The sequence below is a fragment of the Octodon degus genome, unplaced genomic scaffold (assembly GCF_000260255.1).
Source record: "Octodon degus isolate 3935 unplaced genomic scaffold, OctDeg1.0 scaffold00045, whole genome shotgun sequence".
Classification (NCBI taxonomy): domain Eukaryota; kingdom Metazoa; phylum Chordata; class Mammalia; order Rodentia; family Octodontidae; genus Octodon; species Octodon degus.
The window spans coordinates 4226076-4249885 of NW_004524621.1; the positions used below are offsets into that span (position 1 = coordinate 4226076).

General features: G+C 52.9%; 1 protein-coding gene across 2 annotated transcripts; it reads right to left on the reverse strand.

Annotated features, from left to right (window-relative positions):
* Window positions 1–1131: 1131 nt before the first annotated feature.
* LOC101565755 (interferon-induced GTP-binding protein Mx2) lies at window positions 1132–23810 on the reverse strand. 2 transcript variants are annotated; one of them, XM_004631949.2, is made up of 14 exons: window positions 23731–23810; window positions 21327–21456; window positions 17076–17268; window positions 15945–16082; window positions 14588–14742; window positions 13802–13940; window positions 13050–13248; window positions 10241–10319; window positions 9362–9484; window positions 8776–8917; window positions 6585–6743; window positions 4538–4614; window positions 3523–3753; window positions 1132–1729 (listed from the first exon to the last, which is right to left on the reverse strand). In XM_004631949.2, exons 2-14 carry the CDS (start codon window positions 21435–21437, stop codon window positions 1499–1501), a joined length of 1977 nt encoding a protein of 658 aa, XP_004632006.1. In that variant the 5' UTR covers window positions 21438–21456; window positions 23731–23810; the 3' UTR covers window positions 1132–1498. The 2 variants fall into 2 exon arrangements, with proteins under 2 accessions (XP_004632006.1, XP_023571891.1); XM_023716123.1 differs by lacking the exon at window positions 9362–9484.

A 23810-nucleotide genomic window follows, 5' to 3' on the forward strand; every position in this document is an offset into this window, starting at 1 on the left:
CTCTTACACTTGGGCTCCTGGGTGATCTCAGCTGGGTCTCCACAGATACATTCCCTCTGGGGAGCCAGGGTCCCCACTTTCTCATCCTTCTGTCCAGGCACCACCCGGAAAACAGCCCAGAGCGGGACATGCCCAGCATCTGGGCCCAAGCCCTGGTATCCTGGGAAGATGGGGTAGTGCTGGGGTTGAGCTAGGAGGGGACCTGGGGGCAGAGTGGACAGCGGGGCACCATGGCTGTGTCTTTAGGTTCACCAGGACTGAGTCAGCAGCTCTGACACACAAGGGCACAGCCCTTCCTGGGAACTGCAGGCTACCAAAGTCTCCATGTGCTCAGGGACCTTGGACCCTTGCAGGTAACAGGCTACCCAGAGAGGGGAGCAGGGTGCCCCCATCCATGGTCACAGACAGGGTTTGTGTAGCAACTGTGTTCTCAGTGTCACCTGTGAACAGATGTGGAACTGACCGAGGATTGAGGTCATGGAACCCAGGGTCAGACATGAGCAGGGGGTCTGCGGGGGGGGGGGCAAGGACACTTGTCCAGCCCCACCTTGTCACCACTGTCTGTCCAGCAAGATCTGAACCCCAGTCCCCATGGAGAACAGGGGATTCTGAGGTGGCCTCTGCATTTTAGGGTCTCTATAGACATCACCCAAGTCCTCATGAGACTGTCCTGTGCATGTCTCCTGCCTGAGTCCTGTGCTCCCAGGACCTCCACCCTCCTCCTCATCTCTTCTGGGCCCTGCAGTTCCCATATTCTAGGGCTGCCTCTGGACAGGGTGTCAGAGCCTCTCATGCCTGTGGACCCCAGCCCCTGTCCATCTTGTCCTTCCTCCCACAGGCTAGGGTGACCCATGGGCTGGAGCTAGGCTCTAGAGGGGCAAGAGTGAGTATGTGGCTATTGTTATTCATCTCCAGCCCTGTCTTGGCCACACGGGCTGGAGAAGCAGAGAGGATGTTTCTGAGGGTGGCAAGGCCCTCCACAGAGTTCAGCAGGCGGTGTCTTGCCTGGCACCCTGCTGTCACTTGCTCTTGGTGCCCTGTCAGGAACCAACCCATCCCCTGGTAGGCTGAGAGCCGCTGTGGCATAAACACCACCTTAGGCAGACATAAGGCTGGGAGTTATCTAATGGCAGGAAGGTTTATTAGCCAGACGAGGGTGGCAAGTAGAGGGGCAAGGCTGCAGCTTTAAGCCTGGGCTGGGGGGCAGGGATTGGACTGGGGATAGAAGGAGCTAGCCTTAAATAGCCTTTAGAAGTTCTGTGAGCCTAGGCTAAAGGCTAAGCTATCTGAATAAGTTCTAAGCAATGTCCCCTTCCACACTGTGCTCTTCTGGCTGGAAATTAAATTGCTGTCTCAACTCCTCCTGGTCCCCAGTACTACTGTGCAAAAAGCAAAGAGCACACTTCTGCCTCTGCCTACTAAGCATCTCCTAAGCAGCTGTACCACTGGTGCAGCCATCAGGAGAGGCCTGGGCCTTGTCCTGGGTTCCGGAGGCAGGCTAAACAGGGAACTTGGCGAGCTGGCATCGGGCCTGGCCCAGCCGAGTTAGCCGCTCCTTTAGGGACTTCCTCTTCTTTGTGATGTTGATGCTCTCCTTCAGGAGCCAGCTGCAGTCATTCTTGTCCTGCAGCAGCTGCAGCATGGTATTCTGCAGCTGCAGGCCGAACATCTGCAGGATGTAGTACTGGATGACCAAGGGGATGTGTCTGCTCAGGCTCCTTCTGACCTCCTGGAAGAAAGGACAACTCTCAGAAAGGCTGCGCAGGAAGGGACCCTGATCTCACTGTGCAGGTATTATAGGACCCAGTGCTCCAGGGAGGGAGATCCTGGCCTGGGTCACACTCAGCGTTCTCAGTGCTGGAGGACAAATATGCTCCCTGTGGGAAGTCCACAGGGGCCATGGTTGCGATCCCCTTTGTCCTTGGCCTCCTTGGCCATCATCTGGGAGCTGGAGGAAGAGGGTGGAATGTGTTCTGCAACTGAGAAGGGCCTACTCAGCCCAAGGGACATTCCCACATGGTGGCCCCTTGGGAGAATGTCCCACATCTTCTGGTTTGGGTCAGGCCTCAGGCTGTTTGGCAGCAAAGCCTGGGATGCCACAGAAACCTGAGTCACAGTGTGGACAGAGTCCTCTCCCTGTCCTTTCCTCTGTCCTCCTGCAGTCGTTCCTTCAGGAACACGCTGATCTCAGAGCTATAACACAAGATGGGATGCCAAGCCGTGCTGTGCCTCTTCTCCTGAATGCAGGGACTACAGGGCCACAGATCTCCCCAAATGGTGAACCACGTCCAAAGTGTCAAAAGACACATGGGGAAGAAGCCAGGCAGGTGACAAGTACCCAGGGATTGTACCAGCAGGGCCAGTAAGAGGGAGTGGAGCAAGGGAGCTAGGCACGGCCTGTGCCAAGGGCCACAGAAGAGAAGAGACCAGGTGCCAGCAAAGGGGACTCACAGGAGTGGGCCATGGGTGTGGACATGGACTCAGCTGTCTGTGTGTAGACAGGAAAGACTCAGCCACTGCACAGAACTCTGACTTGTGCAATCTCAGGGATGTACCTGGAGGACCCTGTGCTCGGACATATCAGCCAGCCTGGCACTGAGGCCCCTCAGGGCTCAGATCCCTGAGACAGAATGCAAGGTGTTGGGTGTGGGGCCTGAGCAAGGGACAGGAACTCAGTGCTAATGGGGACATTTTCAGAATGGAGGGTTCTACAGAAGGAGGAGGAGGGAGGACGTCACACTATCATGTGAAGGAATGTCATGTCCCTGAGTTGTGGCACCTGAAGTGGCTGGGTGATGACATTTGTCTTTTGTCCTTTGTGGTGCAGTAAGGACAAGGAGGAAAGTTGTGCACAGGAAGGGGCAGCACAGGATGTGATTAACTTGTGGTCAGGGGCGTATGGAGGAGGCGGGAGAAGGCATCTGGGTCGCCACTCTCTCGCCTCCTGTGCCGCGCTGTGCCCACATGGCTGCTGCTCTGAGCCCCACGCCTGGGGCTCCCTGTGCTTGCTCCCAGGTGTCAGCACTACTGCATCACCAGCCCGCGGGGCCCATGGAGTGGCTCCTGCTGCAGGCCAGGGCTCCACAGGTGGCTATGCCCTTCAGCTGGGCTGCCTGGCGCCATCACAACTGGGCCCCCATGCTACACCCTCCAGAGCATGTGCTGGGTCGGGTGCAGAAGCCCAGCCTTGCTGCTGCCTAGTGAGCCTCCAGAGATGCCCCTGGCCACCTGTACAGGTCCCCGGGCCAGCCACAGCTGCCCTTCTACCTGACAAGCTATGTACTGTGGCTTCCAGGCAGGGATAGGATCGGCCACCCTCATGCTGTGGGAAGTCCAGCAGGAGAAGATGGCTAGTGCATCAGGAAGCTGGCTCTGAAAGGCTGAGTCTCCAGCGCAAGCCAGATGTCCTTGGTCTAACTGAGGTGAACGCTTCCGGGCCACACAGCTAGGTGACACCACACCCACAGCCCAGGACTCCCCGCAGGGGGTTGCAGATGGGAAGGGGAACACGAGCACACACACCTGGTGGTAGGCTATCAGGTGTTGGAGAATCTCGCTTGTAGAAAAGTTATTTGAAAGAGTGCTGGAAAAGGCAGGACGTGCTTGGATAGGAGCCGTGCTTTCTCTGGTCTGCTGCAGCGTGCCTCGGTAGGCCTGGTCCTGGCAGTAGATCACCTGCTCCATCTGAAAGTGAAGGCGGATCGCGGCCTCCGCCGCTTCTTCCTGGCCCAACCGAATGTCTTCGATTTTGTTCTGTGGGAAGAAAAAGCAACTAGAGATCCCTCAGGAAGCAAACCCACAGCTGAAGAGAGTAGGTTACTTGAGAGCCTGGAGCAGCGGCCACCTGACTTGAATGACCTCACTGACAGTGCTGTGAGGGGACCCTCTGCCATTTGAGAGGCAGGTAATGGAGTCCCCCAGTGAGCACACAGGACAGGAAAGGCTTCACTGGCTTTTAAGACCACTGAAGAAGACAGCTTTGCCCAGAAAGCACCCACACCCTCCAGCTCAGAGACCTACTGAGTGTAAGGCTCAGTGCTGGGTGACTCCTGACCATGTCCTCCTGTCATGACAACCTCATGGAGGTGTCACCTGTCCATTCAGGGCCATAGGTCAGCAAGGTGGCCACCCTTGGCCTTGAGCTGGAGGACAGCAGAGCCTGGGACCCCTCTATCCTACCTGCCAGGAACCTGAATGTGTGTGGGCTTGGCTTTGTCCACACCTGTCCTGTCCCTGTCCCTCTCCACAGCCTGTTTCCTGCCCTGAGCCTCCTTGCTGAGTGTCTGCATGGGGCTGTCCCTCCTCAGAGCCAGTCATCTGCGCTGAGTGGGGCCCTGGTCCAGACTGACCCTTTCATCTCTGAACACCCCCTGCTTCAACCCCACATTGCTGGGGACACTATGGGGAGGATTCCCAGGCCAGCGCCAGCTTTACTCCTCCAGGGGCAAGCAGGATGCTGGAGCAGACCCAGGAGGTAAAATGCCTGCTGTGCTGTCAGGTTATTTCTTCTGCTCTCACGTCCCATCCTGGGGTTTACCTTGGAGGTTCTGAGCAGATGTAAAAACTCGCTGAAGTGCTTTTCAGCAACCATTGTGAAGGCGTTGCGAACCATATCTGATCAGAGAGAGAAAAGTGAGAGTCAACAGCCACTTTCTACTCAGCGTGGGCTGTAACACGTGACTGAAACGGTCAGGAACACCGGCCTCTGTCCCCGCTCCGCTGCCTGCCCTGCCCTCCCTGACCCTGCTGCCCGCTAGGCAAGGTCAGGACCTAGCTAAGGATCCTCTGCACAGGCCTGCTGCACATCTTGTTTTCTATCCCAAGTTGATACCCTTTTTTTTTTTTTAAATTTTAATACTTTTATTATTTTTAAAATTTTATTTATTTATTTATTTGTGTGTGTGTGGCCAGCTCAGCCCACCAGGGGGTGGGGCTGGCTGGCATGTGGTGCTGGGGGATTGAACCGCCGTCCCTGTGCTTTGCTAAGCTTGTTCTAAGTAGGTGCTTTAGACCAGTGAGCCATCTCACCAGCCCTGATACTCTTTCAAAGAAGGTGATTTCTTATAAATTTACAAACATTTTAATACTTCAAAATAAAACCAGCACATTAAACTTCAATTTATAAATACAATCTATGTGTCCACATTGTTTGAAAAAGAATCACAATCATGTTCTTTAAACAAAACACATTGACATCATGTCTTATTTTTGGAAATCACATTCCTATTTTACTTTCTTACTGGATGTTGCTACCATATTGTTGAGTCTCATTATGCTTGTATATCTTTTTTATTTTTACTTTTTCTGAGATAGAGTCTCCCTATGTAGCCCAGGCTGGCCTGGAACTCACAGTGATGCTCCAGCCTTAGCCCTCTGAGTGCTGGGATCACAGGCGTGTGCCACCAAGCCCAAAACCAAATCACAACTTCCTGAAAAATGGTGTCTACATATTGGTGTTTAACTTTGTTGTATGTCTTTGGTCTCTAAGGATTGCAAACTTCCTTCTAGGTAGAAAAAAGTGAGTAAGGATGGCACAAGTATGGAAGTGAGGGGGCCAGATGTGTTATTCCAAGCCCAGAGACAAGGTGTGTTGGACACAGCTGGGCACAAGGTGTCCCAAGCCACCCAAACCCTGTCACTTGTAGGAACCTTGCAGGACTGGGCTTTGCTGAAACGGGAGATGAAGTCTCAGGAGGAGGCCAGGCAGGGCAGCCTGAGGGGGGAGATCCACTAGGATTCTCATCCAGCAGGGGATACATTTCAGGAAGGGGTAAGTGGAGGATGAGACTTGAGTCTGGGGGCTCTGACCCTGCCTGGGCCACAGCAATGCCCAGGGATCAGGAGTTTCAGCCCTGACCTGGGTCCTCAGAGCTGCCCCATCAGCAGAACCTTTGATAGTGGACGTGACCACAGGTGTGAGGCAGAGTGACTCGGGGAAGAGACACACAGGTCTGCTCTGGAAGTATTAGGACACAGCTCTGAAGGCCTCAGCATGTGGAGGCAAGTATGGTGGCCCTAGGTGGTAAGACAAGGCTGGCTGCCAGATGGATGGTGTCAGTATCAGAAGTGGGGCAAGGGGGTTGGGTCAGAGTTGTCACTCCAACCTCCGCAAAGGGGCCTCCCTGAAACTCCCAGGTGTCCGAGTTCAGACAAAGCATAGGCACCCTGGGAGGGCAGTGCAACCCCACTCCCCTGGGACTCAGCCCTGGATACCTTAGGACTCCAGGACGTGTCTCTATGACACACCAGTACACATCCCTGCAGCACGTTGCTAGTCAGAGAATTTCTAAACCTGAGCAGGGGGAGGTGAGGCCCTGACTTACAGATTGTCACTCAGGACTTGGGATAGAGCTATGAACCCCAGGACCGTCCTGGGGATCAAGCCTGCCCTTTACTGGGTGTGTGCAACTTCCAGTACTGTCAGAGCTGTGACCTATGGGATCCCAGGCTGGCCCCCGGGGCAGCAGGAAACAGGCTTCCACACAGCACATGCGCAAGGGAGGGCTCTGAAGTTCTGCTGTCTCTGCTCACCCCTTTCCCTCCCTGAGCAGTAGAGGCCACCGCCCATGCAGAGCCACGCTCACCGGTGGACTCATGCAGCAGTTCCACAGCTGGCTCCTCCAGGACCTGGAGTTGCTTCTTCATGATTGTCTCAAATGTCCTGTAGTTCACGAATCCAGGCAGCTCTCTGCCACGATGCTGGTTTTCAAATTTCAAGATATCATTTTGTAAATTGTCATAACCTATAGCAGGAAAGGTTAGCTTTGTGTTATTTTACAAAAACAAGTCTATAACAACCCCATAAATCCAAATAACAATCTAATGAAAAATAAATCTTGATTTTCAGATGGACAGCTTCCCTCCCTCAGATTGCACTGAAGAAAGCAGTATTTAGATAATTCACCTCCCCAGCCCAGCTGGTGTGTGCAGGGCCAAGGGCCAGGCAGAGAGCAGCAGGTGCAGAACCCAGGGAAGCTGGATGGTGGAGAATCACTCGAGTGTGGCTTCTCTGAAACCCCATTTGATTTTACCAAACAAAAAGGACCCTCAGGATGCTGAATGTTCCTTACCCAGAACTAGTGGCCTCTAGGACACGGGATGATCTTGAGCATCAGCTGGAGCCACCTGCTCTGAGCTGAGGCAGGAGCAGGGAGTGACCTCCCCTACAGAGACCACAGTACACAGGCACTCTGGAGTGTGGCATGGGCTGTGGGGACCCCAGCAGGGTGGGGGTGTGGGAGGGCCCCGCTTCTGCCCTTGGGGATGGGTGCGCTGTCTCCCCTTCCCCATTAGAAATTCATCATGGAGATTAATTTACATATAATAAACCCGTCATATTAAAGGGAGCAATCCTATGACTTTTGGTATAGTCACAAAGCTGTGCAACCTCTCCTCTGACTCCAGGATGTCTCTATCACTGAAGAACCCCACACACCACACCCACGGGTCTGTCCTCAGGTCCCCTCACTCCAGCCCTGCAGCCCTTGCTCTGCTTTCTGACTTGATGGCTCCCCCAGTCTGGACATTTCACAGGCAACAAATCTTGTGAATGTGCTCTCTGTGATGGCTTCTCTCGTTCTGCATCAGGGTTTCAAGGCTCAGCCGTGTTCAGCGTGTATCAGTGCTTCTGCATTTCTGGGGCTGAGTGCATCACACTGAACAGTATTGCAGGCTCAAGTGTGCCCCCCGAAGCTCCTGCGCTGGGGTCCTAACCCCACCCAGTACCTCAGAATGTTGCCATAGACAGGGACTGTAAATTGGAACTCAGTGGAAATGAATTGGTCATGGAATGGATAACCACAGCCGGTAGTGCTCCAGCGGGCCCTCCACTCTTGACAAGGAGGGCAGGGAGCTCACATCGCCATCCTCTCCAACCACCGAGGACAGATTCTCTAGAGCCAGGATGGACTGCGACACCTAATCAGGGCCTCCTGAAAGTCAGCCAGTCTGGAATTGCAGGCTCCTGAAGATGCACTTGGGTCTCAGGGTGCTGTGCCCCTTTGGATTAACATACTAATTCCATCAATGAATGTGAGGGGCACCCAGCAGGAGGGGCGGGTCACTGGGTACACATGGGCAGGCCACGGCTCTCTCTAGTGTTCTCCCTCAGTGCGTGGCTTCCCGACTGCCATGCAGGAGGCAGCTTTGCTCCGCCCACACCCTTCACCATGTGTGTATCTTGGAGCCAGGTGACCGTGGACTGAAGCCTCTGAAACCATAATCCAGGCAGCCCCTCACCACACCAAACTGTGTGCACCAACAATGGGAAAGCAGGACAGTGTGTTACGTGTGCTTTGAAATCAATTACAGCTACCTGTTGGCCTCATTTGGTGACAAGGAACACAGTGAGTGTGGCTCCTCCAGCCACACTGCTTGCCTCTCACATCATGCTCCTCCGTGTCCTCATGGATCATGTCAGATGCTGGACTAAGCCCTGGCTCAGTGATATGGCCTAAATGTGTCCCCCAAATTCAGATGTGAAAAAACTTCCTCCAAGTGTGGTGCGCCATTCAGAGATGGGTCTTTAAGAAGACATCAGGTCATGAGGGCTGGGCCTCCATGGAGAGATCACGTGGTAGAAAGAAGCCAGGAGGAGCTGCCATCCACATGAGGACACAGCCAGGGGTCACCATCTTGGCAGCTGAGGCAGAGGCCGAGGCTCACCAGACACCTGGCAACCCAGCGCCTTCTCTTGGACTCCCACATCCAGAGTATGAGCCCCCACCCATGTGACTTCCCTTGCTGAGATAAGCACAGATGAACCAAGGCACTTACCTTCTTTAAGGAGGTTCGCAATTGTGGAATTCCACTTTTGGAACTTGTTTCGGAGGCTGGCAAATAGCCGGGTACCTTCCATGCCCACATTTTCCTCCCCTTGGACTACAGCATTAATGTCCCGATTAAATGCATTGATTTTCTGCCAAGAAGAAAAACATCATGTCAGCAGGCATGTTCACGTGCAGGGCGGAGGTGTCCTGGAGGTCTTGTGCACCTTCGGGAAGCTGAGCCATTCTCTCCCTCATGGCCCCTCTGGGAGAGAAGAGCCTTGGGACCAGGACACCTGTCCTGCCAGCGCCCTTTGACCCTGGTGAGGGCCTGTCTGAATCCCTGTGATGAGCTCGATTCCCAGACCTGTCTCCCTTCTTTTTTTTCCCCCCGGAACCGGGGGTTGAACTCAGGCTCTTGAACTTGCCAGGGAAGCGCTTATTCCACTGTGCCATCTCTCCAGCCCCTGTCTCCCTTCTGAGTGCTGAGTGACTGAGCATGGAGGAGCCCCTGGTCAGTGAAGATGGCAGGTGTCGGGCCACCTGGATGGACAGCAATGCAGGCGTCTCCAGCGCCAGCTCACGACCCTCCTCACCTCTATCAGGAAGAGTGATCTCTCATTGCCATCATCTGGGATGTCCTTGCCACACTTCTGTAGCTCCTCTGTTGTTTTCTGGTGGTTCTCCTTTATTTTATTTTCTAGCAGTGGTAGAGATTTCTGGGGCCCAAAAGAGAAAGTAGAACCTATAAGTATGGACTATGAGTGGAAGGGAGGCCCAGGCCTGCTGTGCAGAAGGGCTGCCTTGTCTGAAGGACACCTTAATGTCCCCTCATGATCTTCCTGGGCAGAGCCACAGTGGGGCCTCATCTTCTACTCCTGTGGCTGACTGAGTGTATAGCACCATCTCTTCCTGTGTGACAGGTGCCAGCGTGGTGGAGGTTACTAGGAGACTGAAGCCAGAGCACAAGAGTCACCCTGGGCTTGAGAAGACAGCAGCATAGATGCCAGATTGGGCCTCAGGGAGGAAAACCAGAGCTCAGGGTTAGGCGCCCAACCAGTGTAGGATAAAGCCATCCACATGGCTCAGCCAGGACTGGGATCCAACAGGTATCCCAGTTCCTGCTATAGTTGCCCCAGCAAGCATAGCCCTCGCCATCATGGTCCATGAGAGGTTACCAGCTTTCCACCAAGCTCCTGCTTGGGGAGGGGGACCTTGGCACAGGGCAGAGGGGAGAGAAGGTCCCATGACCCTCAGTGCCCACAAGCTGCCTCCCTGCAGGTCTGCTGTGCAGATCCTAGCTCTGCCCGGACACCTGCATCCCAGGGCTGCAGCAAAAGCAGGGCCTGAGCCGTGGGCCAGGCCTTCCCCACCTCACCCCTCATGGTCCCTGAGCACAGGGGGTGATGGAGTCACACGGCCTGGCATGCTGTCTGGATCCCCTCCAGGAGGACCCAGGGCCTGGTCCAACTTACACAGATGTGTGTGATGAGCTCGACAGACAGCTTCTCCGCCAGGCAGGGGACAGTGGCCCTTCTGTCCTCCAGCAGCACCCTGAATGACAGCAGAGAGAGACTCCTTGGGCATGTGGGGAAGTCAAGCCCAGGTCACCTGCTCATGAGGAATGGCTGAATGTCACACACACACACACACACACACACACACACACACACACACTGCGTGTCCCTGCTGCAGGGAGCCAGCTTGGGTCCTGCCACACTGCTGCATGATCCCATCCAGCTCCGCATGGAAAGTGTCTCAAGGTCAGACTCCTGTCTCCAAAAGCCCATGCCACTGCACGGGTGTTTCCACAGCACGTACAGCTGCACACATCCCCCTCCTGTGCTAGGCAGGTGTGCGTGCCTCCCCATGGACAGGAATGGGCAGCGTGGGAATGCAGCCCTGTGTGGGATGGAGCAGGGAGACCCCTGGCTGGAACCCGAACCAGGATGCAGAGAGAGAGGAGGCCACACTGTCCTCTTGTTCTGCCCAGGCTGCCCTGCTGTTGATGCAAACTTTCAGGGTGACAGCACAGGAGGCTGAGCACCAGCAAGGCTGGAACAGCACACTCATGCTAAGGTTTGAGCTTCATACTCATCACTTAAAAAAGTAAAATAAAATATGTATGCTGTCCAATGGACCTCTTAGCCACTTTAGTGCCATCTCAGTGGCATCAGGTTCCTTCACCACCATCCCCCAGACCTCCTTATCAGGCAGAGAGGAAACTGCGCATCACACCAACACCGCTCTGCCTCTTCTGGCCCAGCCCCTGCTCTTGCCATCCCTGAGAGGTGGCTGCCCAAGGATGGCACTCAGTGGGTAAAGAGCGCCAGTCCTGCTGTGCTGGGCTGCATCGCTCAGCACCTCATCTCAAGCTCCCACCACACTGCAGCTCGCAGGGGAACCTCTTTCCCACAGCTGGAAAACTCCAGCTTGTGTGCATCCCAGTGTTTCTCCATGCACAGAGCTGGGCTCTACTCCGGCTGTGTGCAGGGCACTGCTGTGTATGGCTATATGTATGATGTCAACATACATACTGTGTACAACAGCGTGCGGCATCTGTCGTTCTGAGGCTGCCTTCCTCTGGCCTTCTGGGAGAACTGACACCTCGTCAGCTCCACCTCTGTGTTCTCTTCAGGGGAACCAAACCCACTTTTGAGCTGTGCTTCTGAGATATGAAGATTGGAAAGCCCCTCTGCAGCCCTGTGTGGGAAACTACTGCCCCTGTGATTGCTGGGATGCACCTCAGTGCTTGTGCTTCACAGATGCCGCTGTGAAGTACATACACACTTTATGTCTGTATTGCAGTACCAATATCTGAACTCAGGGGCGCTCTACCACTGAGCTATACTAGTTCTCCCAGGTCCTCATAGTACTGTTTACTTTTATTTTTTAAAATGTTGAAGGGCTGGCCAAATAGCTCAGCAGATTAAAGCACCTGCAAGGCTGGGTGTTCGATCCCCGGGCCTGCCCTGCCGGCCCCAACCCTGGGGCATGCTAAGGCAGCAATTGAGACTGGGCATGGTGGCACGAGCCTGTAATCCCAGCTCTTGGGAGGCTTTTAACAGGCAGATCACTATGATTTCAATCTAGTAGTGCGACCCTGAACACCTTGTAGACCTTACTTAAAAATACAATCAATCAATCAATCAATCAATCAATAAATAAATAAATAAATAAATTTTTGAGGCAGTGTCTTGCTAAGTTGCCCATGTGGGCCCTGACCTTCAATCCTTCTTCAGCCTCCCTCAGTGCTAAAATTACAGGTATGGGCAGCTGCCCCAGCTCTTTTTAATCTTCAACTGATATTTATTTTGCTATGATGCACTAAAGCACATTAAACAATTGTACCTGCCGCACTGATGACATACACCTTCACACGGGTCAGAACTGGCTCACTCACATGGGTCAGACGCATGCATGTGGGCGTTTCAGGTGCGCCACCTGCCCTCTTCACTTCCGGTGTCTCTTCCAGTTCCAGCAATGCACTGTTTAAATGATGGTGCCACATTCCGCCCTCGTTTTCACCCGTGTGTGTGTGTGTGTGTGCGCGCGCGCGTGCGCATGCACAGGGTCTCACCATGCAACTCATAGTGATCCTCCTGCTTTCTGCCTCCCTAGTGCTGGGATTACAGGTGTGTGCCACTATGCCCAGACTCCACCACTGGCTCAGCACACCCGGGGATGGGGCCAGCGTGGCATGCAGTGCCAGGGCTCGAACCCTAGCCCCTGCTCTTGCTTAAGCAAGCACTTAGTTCACTGAACTATCTTGCCAGCCCTGCATGCTTCGTTTTTGCAGTACTTTGCTCACTTATTTTTTTTATTATTCCTGGCCAGTTCATGTTATTGCCAGAGAGCAAATACTGTCTGTCTCTTTCCCTCTCTTTCTCTCCATTTCTCTCTCTTCCTCTGTCTTTCATATGTGTGTCACACACACACACACACACACACACACACACACACACACACACATGTTCTGAGGCTGCCTTCCTGGAGCCTTCTGGGAGAACTAACGCCCCATCAGCTCCACCTCTGTGTGCCCCTCAGGGGGACCAAACTCACTTTTGAGCTGTGTTTTTGAGGAGGGTACACACATGCTGGAGTTGTCCAGCCATGGGAAGGAGGAGGTTCTCCTGCGAGCTACAGTGTGGTGGGGGCTTGAGATGAGACACTGAGTGATGCAGCCCAGCATAGTGGGGCTGGTGCTGATGGCGCGCTAAGTGCCACAGTGCTGCAGATATCCTCTGTAGCATCATCTGGTTCAGAATGCAAAATGCAGTGTACCTGAAGTGTGGGTGGTCCTCAAAGAAGGTGTGCTCCTGCTGCAGGGACTCAGCCAGGCTCAGGCGCTCTTCTATGTCCTTCTGGCCACGGCACTTGACAATCATGTAGCCCTTCTTCAGGGGGCACACGAGGTTGTGCACAATATCCACCACCTTGTCTTCGGTGCCTCTGTCCACTAGATCAGGCTTTGTCAGGATTCCTGCAGCAGAACTTGAGATTAGGAGACACACAGAGTCTCCAGATGGAGGGCAAGGGTGGCTTGGTCCCCCTGAGCTGGAGGGCAGAGAGGATCCCCCACAGCAGCCGGGGGCAAGCCTGAGCCCCTGGCAGAGAGCCCCGCTGGGCAGCCACAAGAGGAGCCAGCACAGCCTACACCTAGGGCTCTTCCGACCTCCTTCACCAGTCCTGTAGGTGGGGGGCCCACCATCCACCCCTACACGCCTGTGGACATCTGCTTTGCTCCTCCTGCCTGGATTCCCAATGCATCCAGTGTGTCTCCTGCCTTAACCCTGCCTTCCTGCTGCCCTGAGTACTCCACGCAGAACGGCTGAAGGATCCGAGGGATCCATGGGATCCAGGCAAAAGGTGGAGGAGAAGGAGCATGGGGGCATCTCCCCCTCCTGGTGCCACAGCAGCTTGGCTGCTCCTCTTGTGGGGTGCAGGTCCCCAACCTCTGTGCATGCAGGGTCTGACCTGTATTCAGGGCTCGTCCCACAGTTACCCCACGACCAATGTCAGCCTCTGCTTCTCACCTATGGTCCTGTCTCCCTTGGGGTCCACCTCCTGTGCCATGCTCAGGGCCTCCGTGGTGGCGATGTCCACATTACTGGGGACCACCACCAAGTTGATGGTCTCTTCCTTTTCAATGTACTTCATGATGAGCTGCTTGATCTATGAGAAATGACAACACAGGCCTCCTGAGATAGGGGGGAGAGGTCACATTACCCCAACCTTGACTTTACTTCCTCTGTTCTTGGACTCCAGGGGTGTCCTGGAAAATAAAGTCAGAGAAGTCACCCCACAAAGGCCTGGTGGCACCTGCCAAGCCAAAGGAATGACAAACTAACTCATCTGCAGCCATCATAGGAGCTAAGGCATCAGGGACAACTGCGAGACTTGAGCCACTTAACTCCTTTAGGCTGAAGCCTCAGATCCAGTGGCCGCAACGGGCCACACAACGCCAGCTGCTCTGCCTTCTCCTTCTCTGAACATGTACCCGTAGAATGAGATTCACCCAACGCCGAGTCTCCTCCATGCCACTTTCACTCTCATCACACACCTGAGTGGAGTTGCTGCAAACCAGAACTGCAGCCAAAACTGAGTCGCTGAATGAAATGGAAGACACTGGAAATCTGTTTCCCGTTGTTCCTGTTTGCCTCATTTGCACCATGAAATGTGATGCAGTTATCGAGCACTGGCCTCTTCAAGGCCACTACATCTTCACACGTCCCTCTCTGACACAGCCCTGAGCTCACAGCCACCCGTAGGCACCACCACCTACACCCTAGGCCAGGTCTGAAGGGCATGTGACATCTCACCTGGCGACCAATGTCAGCAGGCTGATTGCCCACAGGCACCCGGGTGATCCCAGGAAGGTCGATGAGAGTAAGATCCGGGACACTGGGGGAGCCGATCTCCAGACTGATGAGCTCATCCTTGATGCCCAGCCTGTTCCCTGTGATCAAATCCTGGGCTGGGAGGGAGGGAAAGGAAAAGCGTGTGGGGTGTAGAGCAGGGCTGTCTTGTCCCAGGGAGGTCCAGAAAGCACTTCCACTCCCAGGCTCCTGGACAGCAGCTCCTTTTGGGCAGAGTCCACCTTCTGAGATCAGAGCACACTGGCTTCTCAGAGCATGTCCTGCACTTTCCAAGCTGTGGCCAGCACTGTCCCCAGAGAGGCCTGCTGATGCTGTCTACAGGGACCCCAGCCTAGAGCAGTGCCCAGTGGAGCCCAGGCTTCCCACGTCTCTCATTCTATGCTGAGGTGACAGTCACAGGGAGGAGATGGGAAGAAGTGGACATGCAGGGGATCCCCCAGTCTGGAGCTGCAGGTTGACCCAGGGAGAGGCCAGCTCGGGCAGGAGGAACCCTGGCTTTGGATATCTCTGAAAGCGGCTCAGGTCCTGAGGCTCCCTGGCGAATGATGCAAGCAGGATGGAAATGCTCAGCCTAACTGTCCGCTAATACTTTTTGCTGGTATTTGCTTCTTTGGTGTTTGAAACAAAGGCTCAGAACCAGAGCTCAGAACATAAAAGACAAGATATCAGCAGTGGCAGGTGTGGGAAAGCCAAGACCTGACAGTGAGCTCAGGCCAAGACATGAATGTCACTTGAAATGTTCAGAAGGTGGTGGAAGGCTGTTTTGTCACTGCCCAGCCAGCAGAATGTGGCCTTGATGGCTCCACCCCAAGTGGCCAGGGACAGAGGCTATACTCAGGACAGACAGACAGGCAGAAGCAGATGTGACCCCTGACCCAGCTCCCAACCCAGCTATGCTCTGAGCCTGGCAGATGTTCGTATGATTGAGGAAACATCCTGTAATTTCACTGCCACCACTATGCCCAACATGCCCATCTCTAGGGTTCCCATCATCCCTGGGGACATGCTCTGCCACATGCTTGCCCTGCCCTGTCCCCTCTGCAGAGAACCAGACCCTGCAGCTGGGTGTGGACAGGGCCCATCAGGACCTCACAGCATGTGGTGGGTGGAGCTCCAGGTGCTGCTGTTGGATGTGGTTTCCTTTGCTGCTTAGAGCTCCTACCTTCATGGGACAAGGACTGGGGCCTGTGTGGAGACCTGAGGGCGGAGGATGGGCCCAGGAAGGACAGAGTGGGGACTGTCACGGCCACACTGCATGGCCAGAGCAGCCATCCTACAGACAGCGACACACAGCACTGACCTTTGATGATTGCCCCTTCCACCTTGGAATCATCCGGGATGTCCTCCTCAACGCCCATGTAGCTGACCTTGCCTCTCCACTTCTCTTCCTGCCTCAGTTTCTTTAGCTTCAGCACCAGCGGGCACCTGGTGACGATGCCTGGGGACCACACCCATGTCAGTGTTCTCCCCAGCTCTCAGAACCTCCTTATGTGGCCTCTGAAAACTGGTGCTGACACGTGCACAGTGCTGGGGATGGGAAGGGGAAGCACGGAGCTCTCTGGATTCCCCAACACTGATACCTCATGTCTGGCGACCTCAGGGCTCTGCATCTTCAACACTCACCCAAGGGACTTTCCCTTCCTGGGTAAAAGCCACCACTCAAGTCAGACTTCCTACTTCCTCCTACTGTCCCACAGCCAGTACAGGGGGCAAATGCAGTGGGAACGCTGACAGCACCTGCACTGGACCTCCAGGTCCCAGACAAATGCTCCACGCACCACTCTGCCCAGCAGGCCCCATGACCCCTACTGCTAACCTTTCCCAGATGCACTTGCCTCTCACATCCCAGTGTCCTGAGCTGTCTCTCACTCAGGCTCTGACCTCCTCTCTTGAGCCTTCACTTGCTCCCTCAGTCTTGCACCTCACAGCGCACCACTGAGCACAGTGCCAGTCTGTACCTCCCCAGGGAAGGCCTCAGGAGGGTCACCCACAGGTACACAGCACAGCTGGGGCCCATCAATTTATTCAGACCTGCCCACACCAGATTCCACAGAGCCCACAGAGATGTGTTCGGTGAGATGGTGCACAGTCACTGCCCAATGTGTACACAGAAGCCCTCCCCACAAGGTGCCTGTGTGGGAGACAGGGCTTTGAGGGAGGCCTCCTGTTAAAGGAGGAAGCAGCAATAACAATGGTGGAGTCCCTAACACTGTGTCAGGTGCTCTGTGAGAGGCGGCAGAGACCAGGATCCTGCACAGTGGAAAGGCCAGGTGCAGGCCGGTGAGGGGCTGGCTGCCTGCAATCCATAGGGAAAGACCACAAGCTTCATCTTGCACATGCAGAGCCAGAGCTGCGGGAGGTCCGCCTCGGGCTTCTCCGAGCCCTCCCCAAGCTAGGCAGCTCAGCCTGCCTGAAGAGGACTCAGACTCACCGCTGCCCCTGGGGAGGGCGACTCCTGACAGAGCCTCCAGCACGGAGCTCTTGCCCGAGCTCTGGTCCCCGATGACAGCGATGGCGGGAAGGGCCAGGTCCTGCTCCACGCCCAGGGCCCGCAGGGAGTCGATGAGGTCGATGCAGGGCCGCACCCTCTCCTCATACTGCACGCAGAGGTTGTTCTCACACACCTGGGGGCGGGGGAGAAATGCAGAGACTCCTCTGTGCTGCCTGTCTGCTCACTGAAGATGACCAGTGACAAGAAGACTGCTGGAATTATAAAATTGGATTGAATTAAAGCACCTGCAAGCAGGCGCAGGGGCTGGGGCTTTGATCCCGGGGCCTGCTGTGCTGGCCCTGCCCCGAGGGTGTGCTCAGACAGCAACTGAGACTGGGCAATGGTGGTGCGGGCCTGTAATCCCAGCTCTTGGGAGGCTGTAAATAGGCAGGTCACTACAAGTCTGATCTAGTAGTGAGACCCTGAACACCCTGTAGACCCTTCCCTAAAATTTAAAAGAAAAAAACTGGATTAAGAAATAAATAAAAAATTTGAAGAAACAATAATATGCACAAAGCTCTTAACTGATGAAAACTGTGAACTCAAAGATCCAAGAAATTAAATGAACCCCAAACATGGAACACATGATATAAACCACATCAAAATGCTTTAGGCCAGGCATGAAGAGATAATGTAAAAGCAAGTCAGGAAATGACAAATGACACACAGAAGGATGGAGAAAAGATGGGCAGCAGACTTTAAAAAAAAAACAAAAACAAAAACAAAAAAAACCTTCCTTCCTTCCTTCCTTCCTTCCTTCCTTCCTTCCTTCCTTCCTTCCTTCCTTCCTTTTTTCTTTCTTTGGTATGGGGTCTTGCTATGCAGTTTGGACTCATAGTGATCCTCCCATCTCACCTCCCAAGCACTGGGATTACAGGGGTGTGCCAACACACTGGTTTAGGGGCTGGCACAACACACTTGGGGGTACTGCAGCTCAAACCCCAGTCCTTGTACTTGCTAGGCAGGTGCTTAGACTGCCAAGCTATCTCCCAGCCTTGGGCAGCAGACTTCTAATAAGAAACAATATCACTATAAAGACAATGAGACAAGAATTTTTCCAACAAATTTTTTATTGATGTTGGTATTTGTCTTAATTACTTTCCTCATTTCTAAGACAAAATACCCTACACTCAAGGTTAAAGGAGGAAAGGTTTATTTAGCTCACAGTTTGCAGAGGCTTCAGTCTAGAATCAGCTGGCTCCAAGGCAGGGTGGGACAGGGCAGAGGAGAAGCAGTTTATGATGGGCAGAAGGACACAAAGCAAGCCAGGGAATCAACAACGAACTTTGCAGCTTCCTTTTCCTTTTGCCCCTTTTGATATTCTATCTAGGGTACGGGGATTGTGGTAGTGTCAAACCACTCAGTGAACCCGCCCTTAATAAAACAAATCTTTTGTAACCCTTAATCCCAGCACCCTTAATCCTAGCATTGAACCACGCATCAGTCACACACTCTAGATCCAGCCACCTCTAAAAAAGTCCCTCCTATGACCTCATGGCCACGGGAGGGGGCATCGAGACACAAACCGTAACAGCACTGAATTTAGGAACTCATATGTGCTAAAAGTACAATTTACACATGAGCTCTGGGCATGGTGGTTCATGCCTGTGATCCTAGAACTCAGGAGATTGAGGCAGGAGGACTGCTGTGAGTTCTAGTCCAATTAGGCTACACAGTAAGTGAAAGGCTAGCCTGAACTACATAGTAAAAGCCTGTCTCAAGACAAAACAACAAAGACATCTGAGCTATAACCTCATTTTTCAACATCTTTAAATTATTGAAAAAACACCATCAACTGACAATTCTATGTCCAGAAAAAATACATTTTGAAATGAAGGCAGGAGTGGCCCACATTTACCTCGGAGGGTCAGTGAACACAGAGAAGTTTAGAGTGCCTCCAGATGGGCATACTTAACTATTGCACTATAGGCAGTGAGTTGTGATTATTGCATTTTAAATAGTATTTATTGAGCTTCTGATTTTTTTTTATATACAAAGAAGATGGAGGAGAGCTTACATTAGCAGCGTCAAGCTCTGTCTCCAGCACCTTACACACCTTCTCTCGCTGCATTCTCCCACCAGTCTGGGAGGACCTTAGATTATTGTAGCCCATTTTGTAGATGAGCAAACTGAGCCTGGGAAGTATAAGCCATGTGTCTGAGAAGTAACAGTCAGTTTGGGCTTTAGGCAGTAATCTGTAGCTTTCTCTTCACTGGATTCCTCTGTTGTGTTCATGAAAATGAAACAGAAGAATATATACATATATATATGTATATATATATATATATTTTATTTATTTATTTATTTATTTATTTATTTATTTATTTGCAGAACCAGGGATTGAACTCAGGCCCTTACACTTGCCAGGGAAGCATTTATTCTACTGAGCCATCTCCCCGGCCCAGAAGACTAGAAATATTAAAAATTAACAGAAAATCATGACTTTCTTGGACAGCTGGACTAATTCATCCCCCACACAACAAAGGGGAAAAACACTTACATAAAATCAGCAACTATACTATGGAATGGACACCACAGTGGTAACTACTATGTTTTCTTACTATTTAAATATCCGCTCCATGAGCCATATGGGCAGGCAGAAACCCCACCCACTTGAGGGAACTTCGGTTCGAAGAAACCCTGGTGGCTGGCCCCCTCCCCTAAACTGTCCCAGGGATGGACGTCCCTGGGACATGGTAACCAGCTCGTCTGGAGGAGTCCTGGGTAAATCCACCCTTATAAGGGGAAAGGCTTTGCATGCAAACTTCTAATTTATGGTTGGTTCTGTTAAATAACTGTAGGATTTGCTCCTATGGCCTGACGTATAATGTCCATAGTTACTACAGTTTATTGATTTCTAAATTGTGCTTGATGGTATCAGTATTGTTAATTGTACTACTGTAGTTAAGATGTCACATCTGTTGTGATCAGTTTTTCTCACTTGTGACAATATTGGGAATCTCTAGGATAATAATCTCAGCACAGCCCTACGCCTAAGGACTGAGGAGAGAGCCAAACAGACACCAACATCAAGGGACAGATGCAAATCAAGGGCCTTCTGCACACAGGAAATCTCCCTGAAGAACAGATTTTCCCTAGAGGGGCCTGGGTAGTGGTGATATGGCTACTTAGTACCAAATGAGGAGGTTCACACAACCCAAGATTATCTTTTTTTTTTTTTTTTAAATAGAAAATGTCAAGATGAAGCAGCAAATTGCAACCTCAGTCCTCCAGCCCACGCAGAACAAGTCCAGGAGACCTCAAAACAGAAGAAATTGGAAGTTGCACACCTGAAATTTCTGAAACGATAGCAACTGAAGTAAAGAAATAACTTCAGGAGGCTATAGAGGAAATCAGATCAGAAATAATCTCTCAGGTAAAAAAGGAAATGACCACTATAATGAAAGAATTGTTCAGGATATCGAACAAAGACATAGATTAAAAAATCGATGAGCTTAGGAAAATGATGCAAGCCTTGAAGGAACAATATGGGAAAGAAAAAATTAGAATGCATAAAACAAATCCAAAGAGATAGCCAAGGTATCAGACATCTGGGAATTAAAATTTGACCAAAAGCTGGCAAAACCACTTGCATAAAACTAAAGAGACTTTTAGGCCTTGAACACAGGGTTGCAGCTTGCAGCTAGTGCTCACAAAGGGAAAGATCTCTTAAAAATAACAAGGAACTAGGTAATCCCATCTTACATTACAAAAGCCAGGCTGCTAAGTGGGGCAAGAACTTCCAAGGTCAGACAGTTGTAGGGGGCAGTGTCAGCACCAAGACTGGGGGTGCTCATTCTAGAGGCCTCCTTTACTTCCTGCCAAAAATAGGTCTGGATGGTATGAAATCAGATACCACAGGAGCTCCCTGGCTGAGAAATGGTGCCATGAGACCTCCTGGGGCCCGAGATTGGATAATGATCCGGGGTGGACAAGACCAGTGCCATGCTCCCCGGACCTGGGGTCCAGGAAGGTCCCACATGCGCCTGTCAGCATCTCATCTGCTTTCCCACACAAAGAAGGCAGCACAGCCACACTCAGTTCTCCATGCCACTGCATGTTGCCCCAAGCAGCATCACCAAGGAAGGATGAAGGAAAATCTCAGGGAAGCAGCGTCCCAGCCTTCTCTTGGCCTTCCCCACTGTGCCCCTCAGGTGGGCACTGCTTCTGTCCACTTGGAGAGCAACTTACCCTGGCCTGGGCTTCCTCTCCCTTGTTAGCATCTTTGCTGAGAATGAGACCATTGGGCTTCCTGGCCTTAGAACATTTTCCTTCTTTCTCTTCATGATGAGGCGTCTTCATCCTGCCTCTCCTTACACTCCTGTGTAAGGAAAGATGGTGTCCAATATGTGAGCATGGTCGGGGAGCCCTGAGGTGGCTGCCAGGCCAGCGCTCAGAGCTCATCCCCACACTACCCTCCAGTTGCCCCTCTTTGCACCCAACCCCAGCATCGCCCTCACTGTGCCATCTGGACAGGGGCAGTGGGACGCGCTCCTTGTGTGGGGGTGCAGCAATTATTATAAAAGGCCAGCAGTTACAAGGGGAATCCACGGATTTTGCAATCTACAAATTTGTTCCCAAAATATCTCCCCCTCCACTGGCCAATGGGAAAACTCGGTGCCTCTCTGCAGCATTGGTCTGCAGGGCCACCACTGCCTCAGTGGCCTTCAAGCATGTCCCATGGGCCCAACAGGAAATGGGGAGTCTACTGCCTTCCTTGGTTTGTTTCATAAAATGAGATCTGCATTGTGATTTACATCTGAAATGCCCCTCAAACCTCTTAAGGTGAAAGCTTTGTCCAGATGGCGTTGTTATTAGGGTGCAGGACCACTAATGGGGGAGGTAAGGTTGCAGGAGGGAGGTCACTGCAGGCATGCCCCTGGGGGATGCAGTGCCCTAGCCCCTTCTTCCCTCCCTCTGACCCTCGTCCTATCCACCATGAAGTGAGGAGGCACCTGCGTTCCCCTCCACACTGAGTGCTCTGGGTCATGGGGCCCAGGGCAGACAGCTTGAATCCTTTGAGATCTGTCTCCCAGGTATGTAGTCCGAAGATGGAGCCCACCTGCCCATAAAGCCCAGTCCTGGGGGCCATGAGTCTGTGCCTCTGCATCATCCCTGGCACTCAGAGTGCAACTCAGCTGTCAAGGTCTCTGTGCAGTTACTCTATGCCCTGGGAACCAGGGTGTTGGGTCACAGCTACCTGTTGGGTCTTGGAGGAGTTGAGCAGGCTGACCCTGACCCCACCCCACATTGCTCCTCAGTTGTCCCCCATACCTTGAGCTTACAGAGGAGCTGCAGGGGAGCCAGCCCTTTTCTAGCTGCCTCTCCTTCCATGCCATGTGCATAGGCTAGGGGGTGTCTGCTGAATTCCCATAGTATCCCCCAGAGTCAGGGTTGGAGAGAGCAATACCCAGGGTTCCCTCCATCCCCTATGCTGGCTCCTGCTGCCTCTGGGCAGGTGAGGGACAGTTGCCTCTCTGCCCAGATTTTATTTTTTTTTATTTTTTATTTTTTTTTTTTTTTTTTTTTTTTTCTGCCCAGATTTTAACAGTGAGCATTTCCTGTGGCTCCCAGTGCCACCTGCAGCAGCACTGGACACAGGTGCCTGGGCAGACTGGGAAGGCAGCAAGGGTCCTTAAGAGACCCCAAACAGGAGCAGGTGTGTTACTCCACCCCCTCCTCCTCAGGACCCACAGCGAGGCTGCCTGCCAGGCAGGTGCAGCAAGGCCACAGACGTTTGGCACACTGGCTCCCTCCAGGGTGAGAAGCCTGTCTGCTCTGGGACCTGTGTCCTTCCCTTGACAAGTTCTGGTCTCCAGAACCCAGTGGCTTTTAAACATTCATGGTAAGGGGCAGAGCCCCTGATAATTTGACCATGTGTACTTCCTGCCTCTGGGCAGTAGGGAAGAAGGGCAGGGAGGCTCCAGCTGCAATTCCTCAAGCAGAAAGATGATGTCTTCACACCTTCTAGGATTCCTTTGAGTGACTTGGGGCAGGTGGAGGGTGGCTGAGCATGTCAACATGAGCAACGCTGCTTCCTAGGAAAAACTCTCTTCCCAGGGATCAGATAATCCCAAGACCCCACTTGGGCAGCTCGTGCTTCCTGGGGTTGAGGGCAGGTTTCAGCAGAGCCTGGACTCCCTCCACCCCACTTACCCATATCACCTCTGGAACTCGGGTGGCCCTTGAAGGCTGAACCTCCCCAGCCCTTGGCCTATGCCCTGGGTCTCCCCAGATCTCCTGTCCCAAGGCAGGAAGGACAGTGAGCTAGACATTTCTGCCTTAGGCACAGGCACAGAGCAAGCATCTGTGTTGGGGCTTAGCTGCAGCAGGGGACTATAGCCCACTAGGTGCCCCCACCCCAGTGCCCCAGGACCCCCAGCACTGATCCCTGCCCTCCTGCGGCAGGAATGCCCAACTGGGGGCTGCTCCATATGTCCACCTAGAGGCTGGGCAGCATGTAGCAGGGCCCAAAGAGCATCATTTGCATCTCTATTACTCTTACATTGATGACTTATGATGACCCTCCCATCCCCCACCCTCGTCCCCAAGGATTCCCTGTCCTGTCAGGGAGACCTCAGGCAGAAACACTCACCAGTCCCTGGGCAGTTTTGAATGAAGGGCTCAGCGTTATGCAAAGCTGGGCTTGCACTGCCTGGGAAAAGGAAACAGACA

What these genes read in the sequence shown, in the direction of transcription:
- LOC101565755 (XM_004631949.2), bottom strand. Translation starts at nt 21,437, where the DNA reads ATGAAGACGCCTCATCATGAAGAGAAAGAAGGAAAATGTTCTAAGGCC. An exon ending in CAAGGGAGACAGGACCATAG is followed by an intron (nt 13,249 to 13,801) that starts GTGAGAAGCAGA and finishes GTTCTGCTGCAG; the next exon opens with GAATCCTGACAAAGCCTGAT. An exon ending in ATCTGCTCAGAACCTCCAAG is followed by an intron (nt 3,754 to 4,537) that starts GTAAACCCCAGG and finishes TTCTTCCCACAG; the next exon opens with AACAAAATCGAAGACATTCG.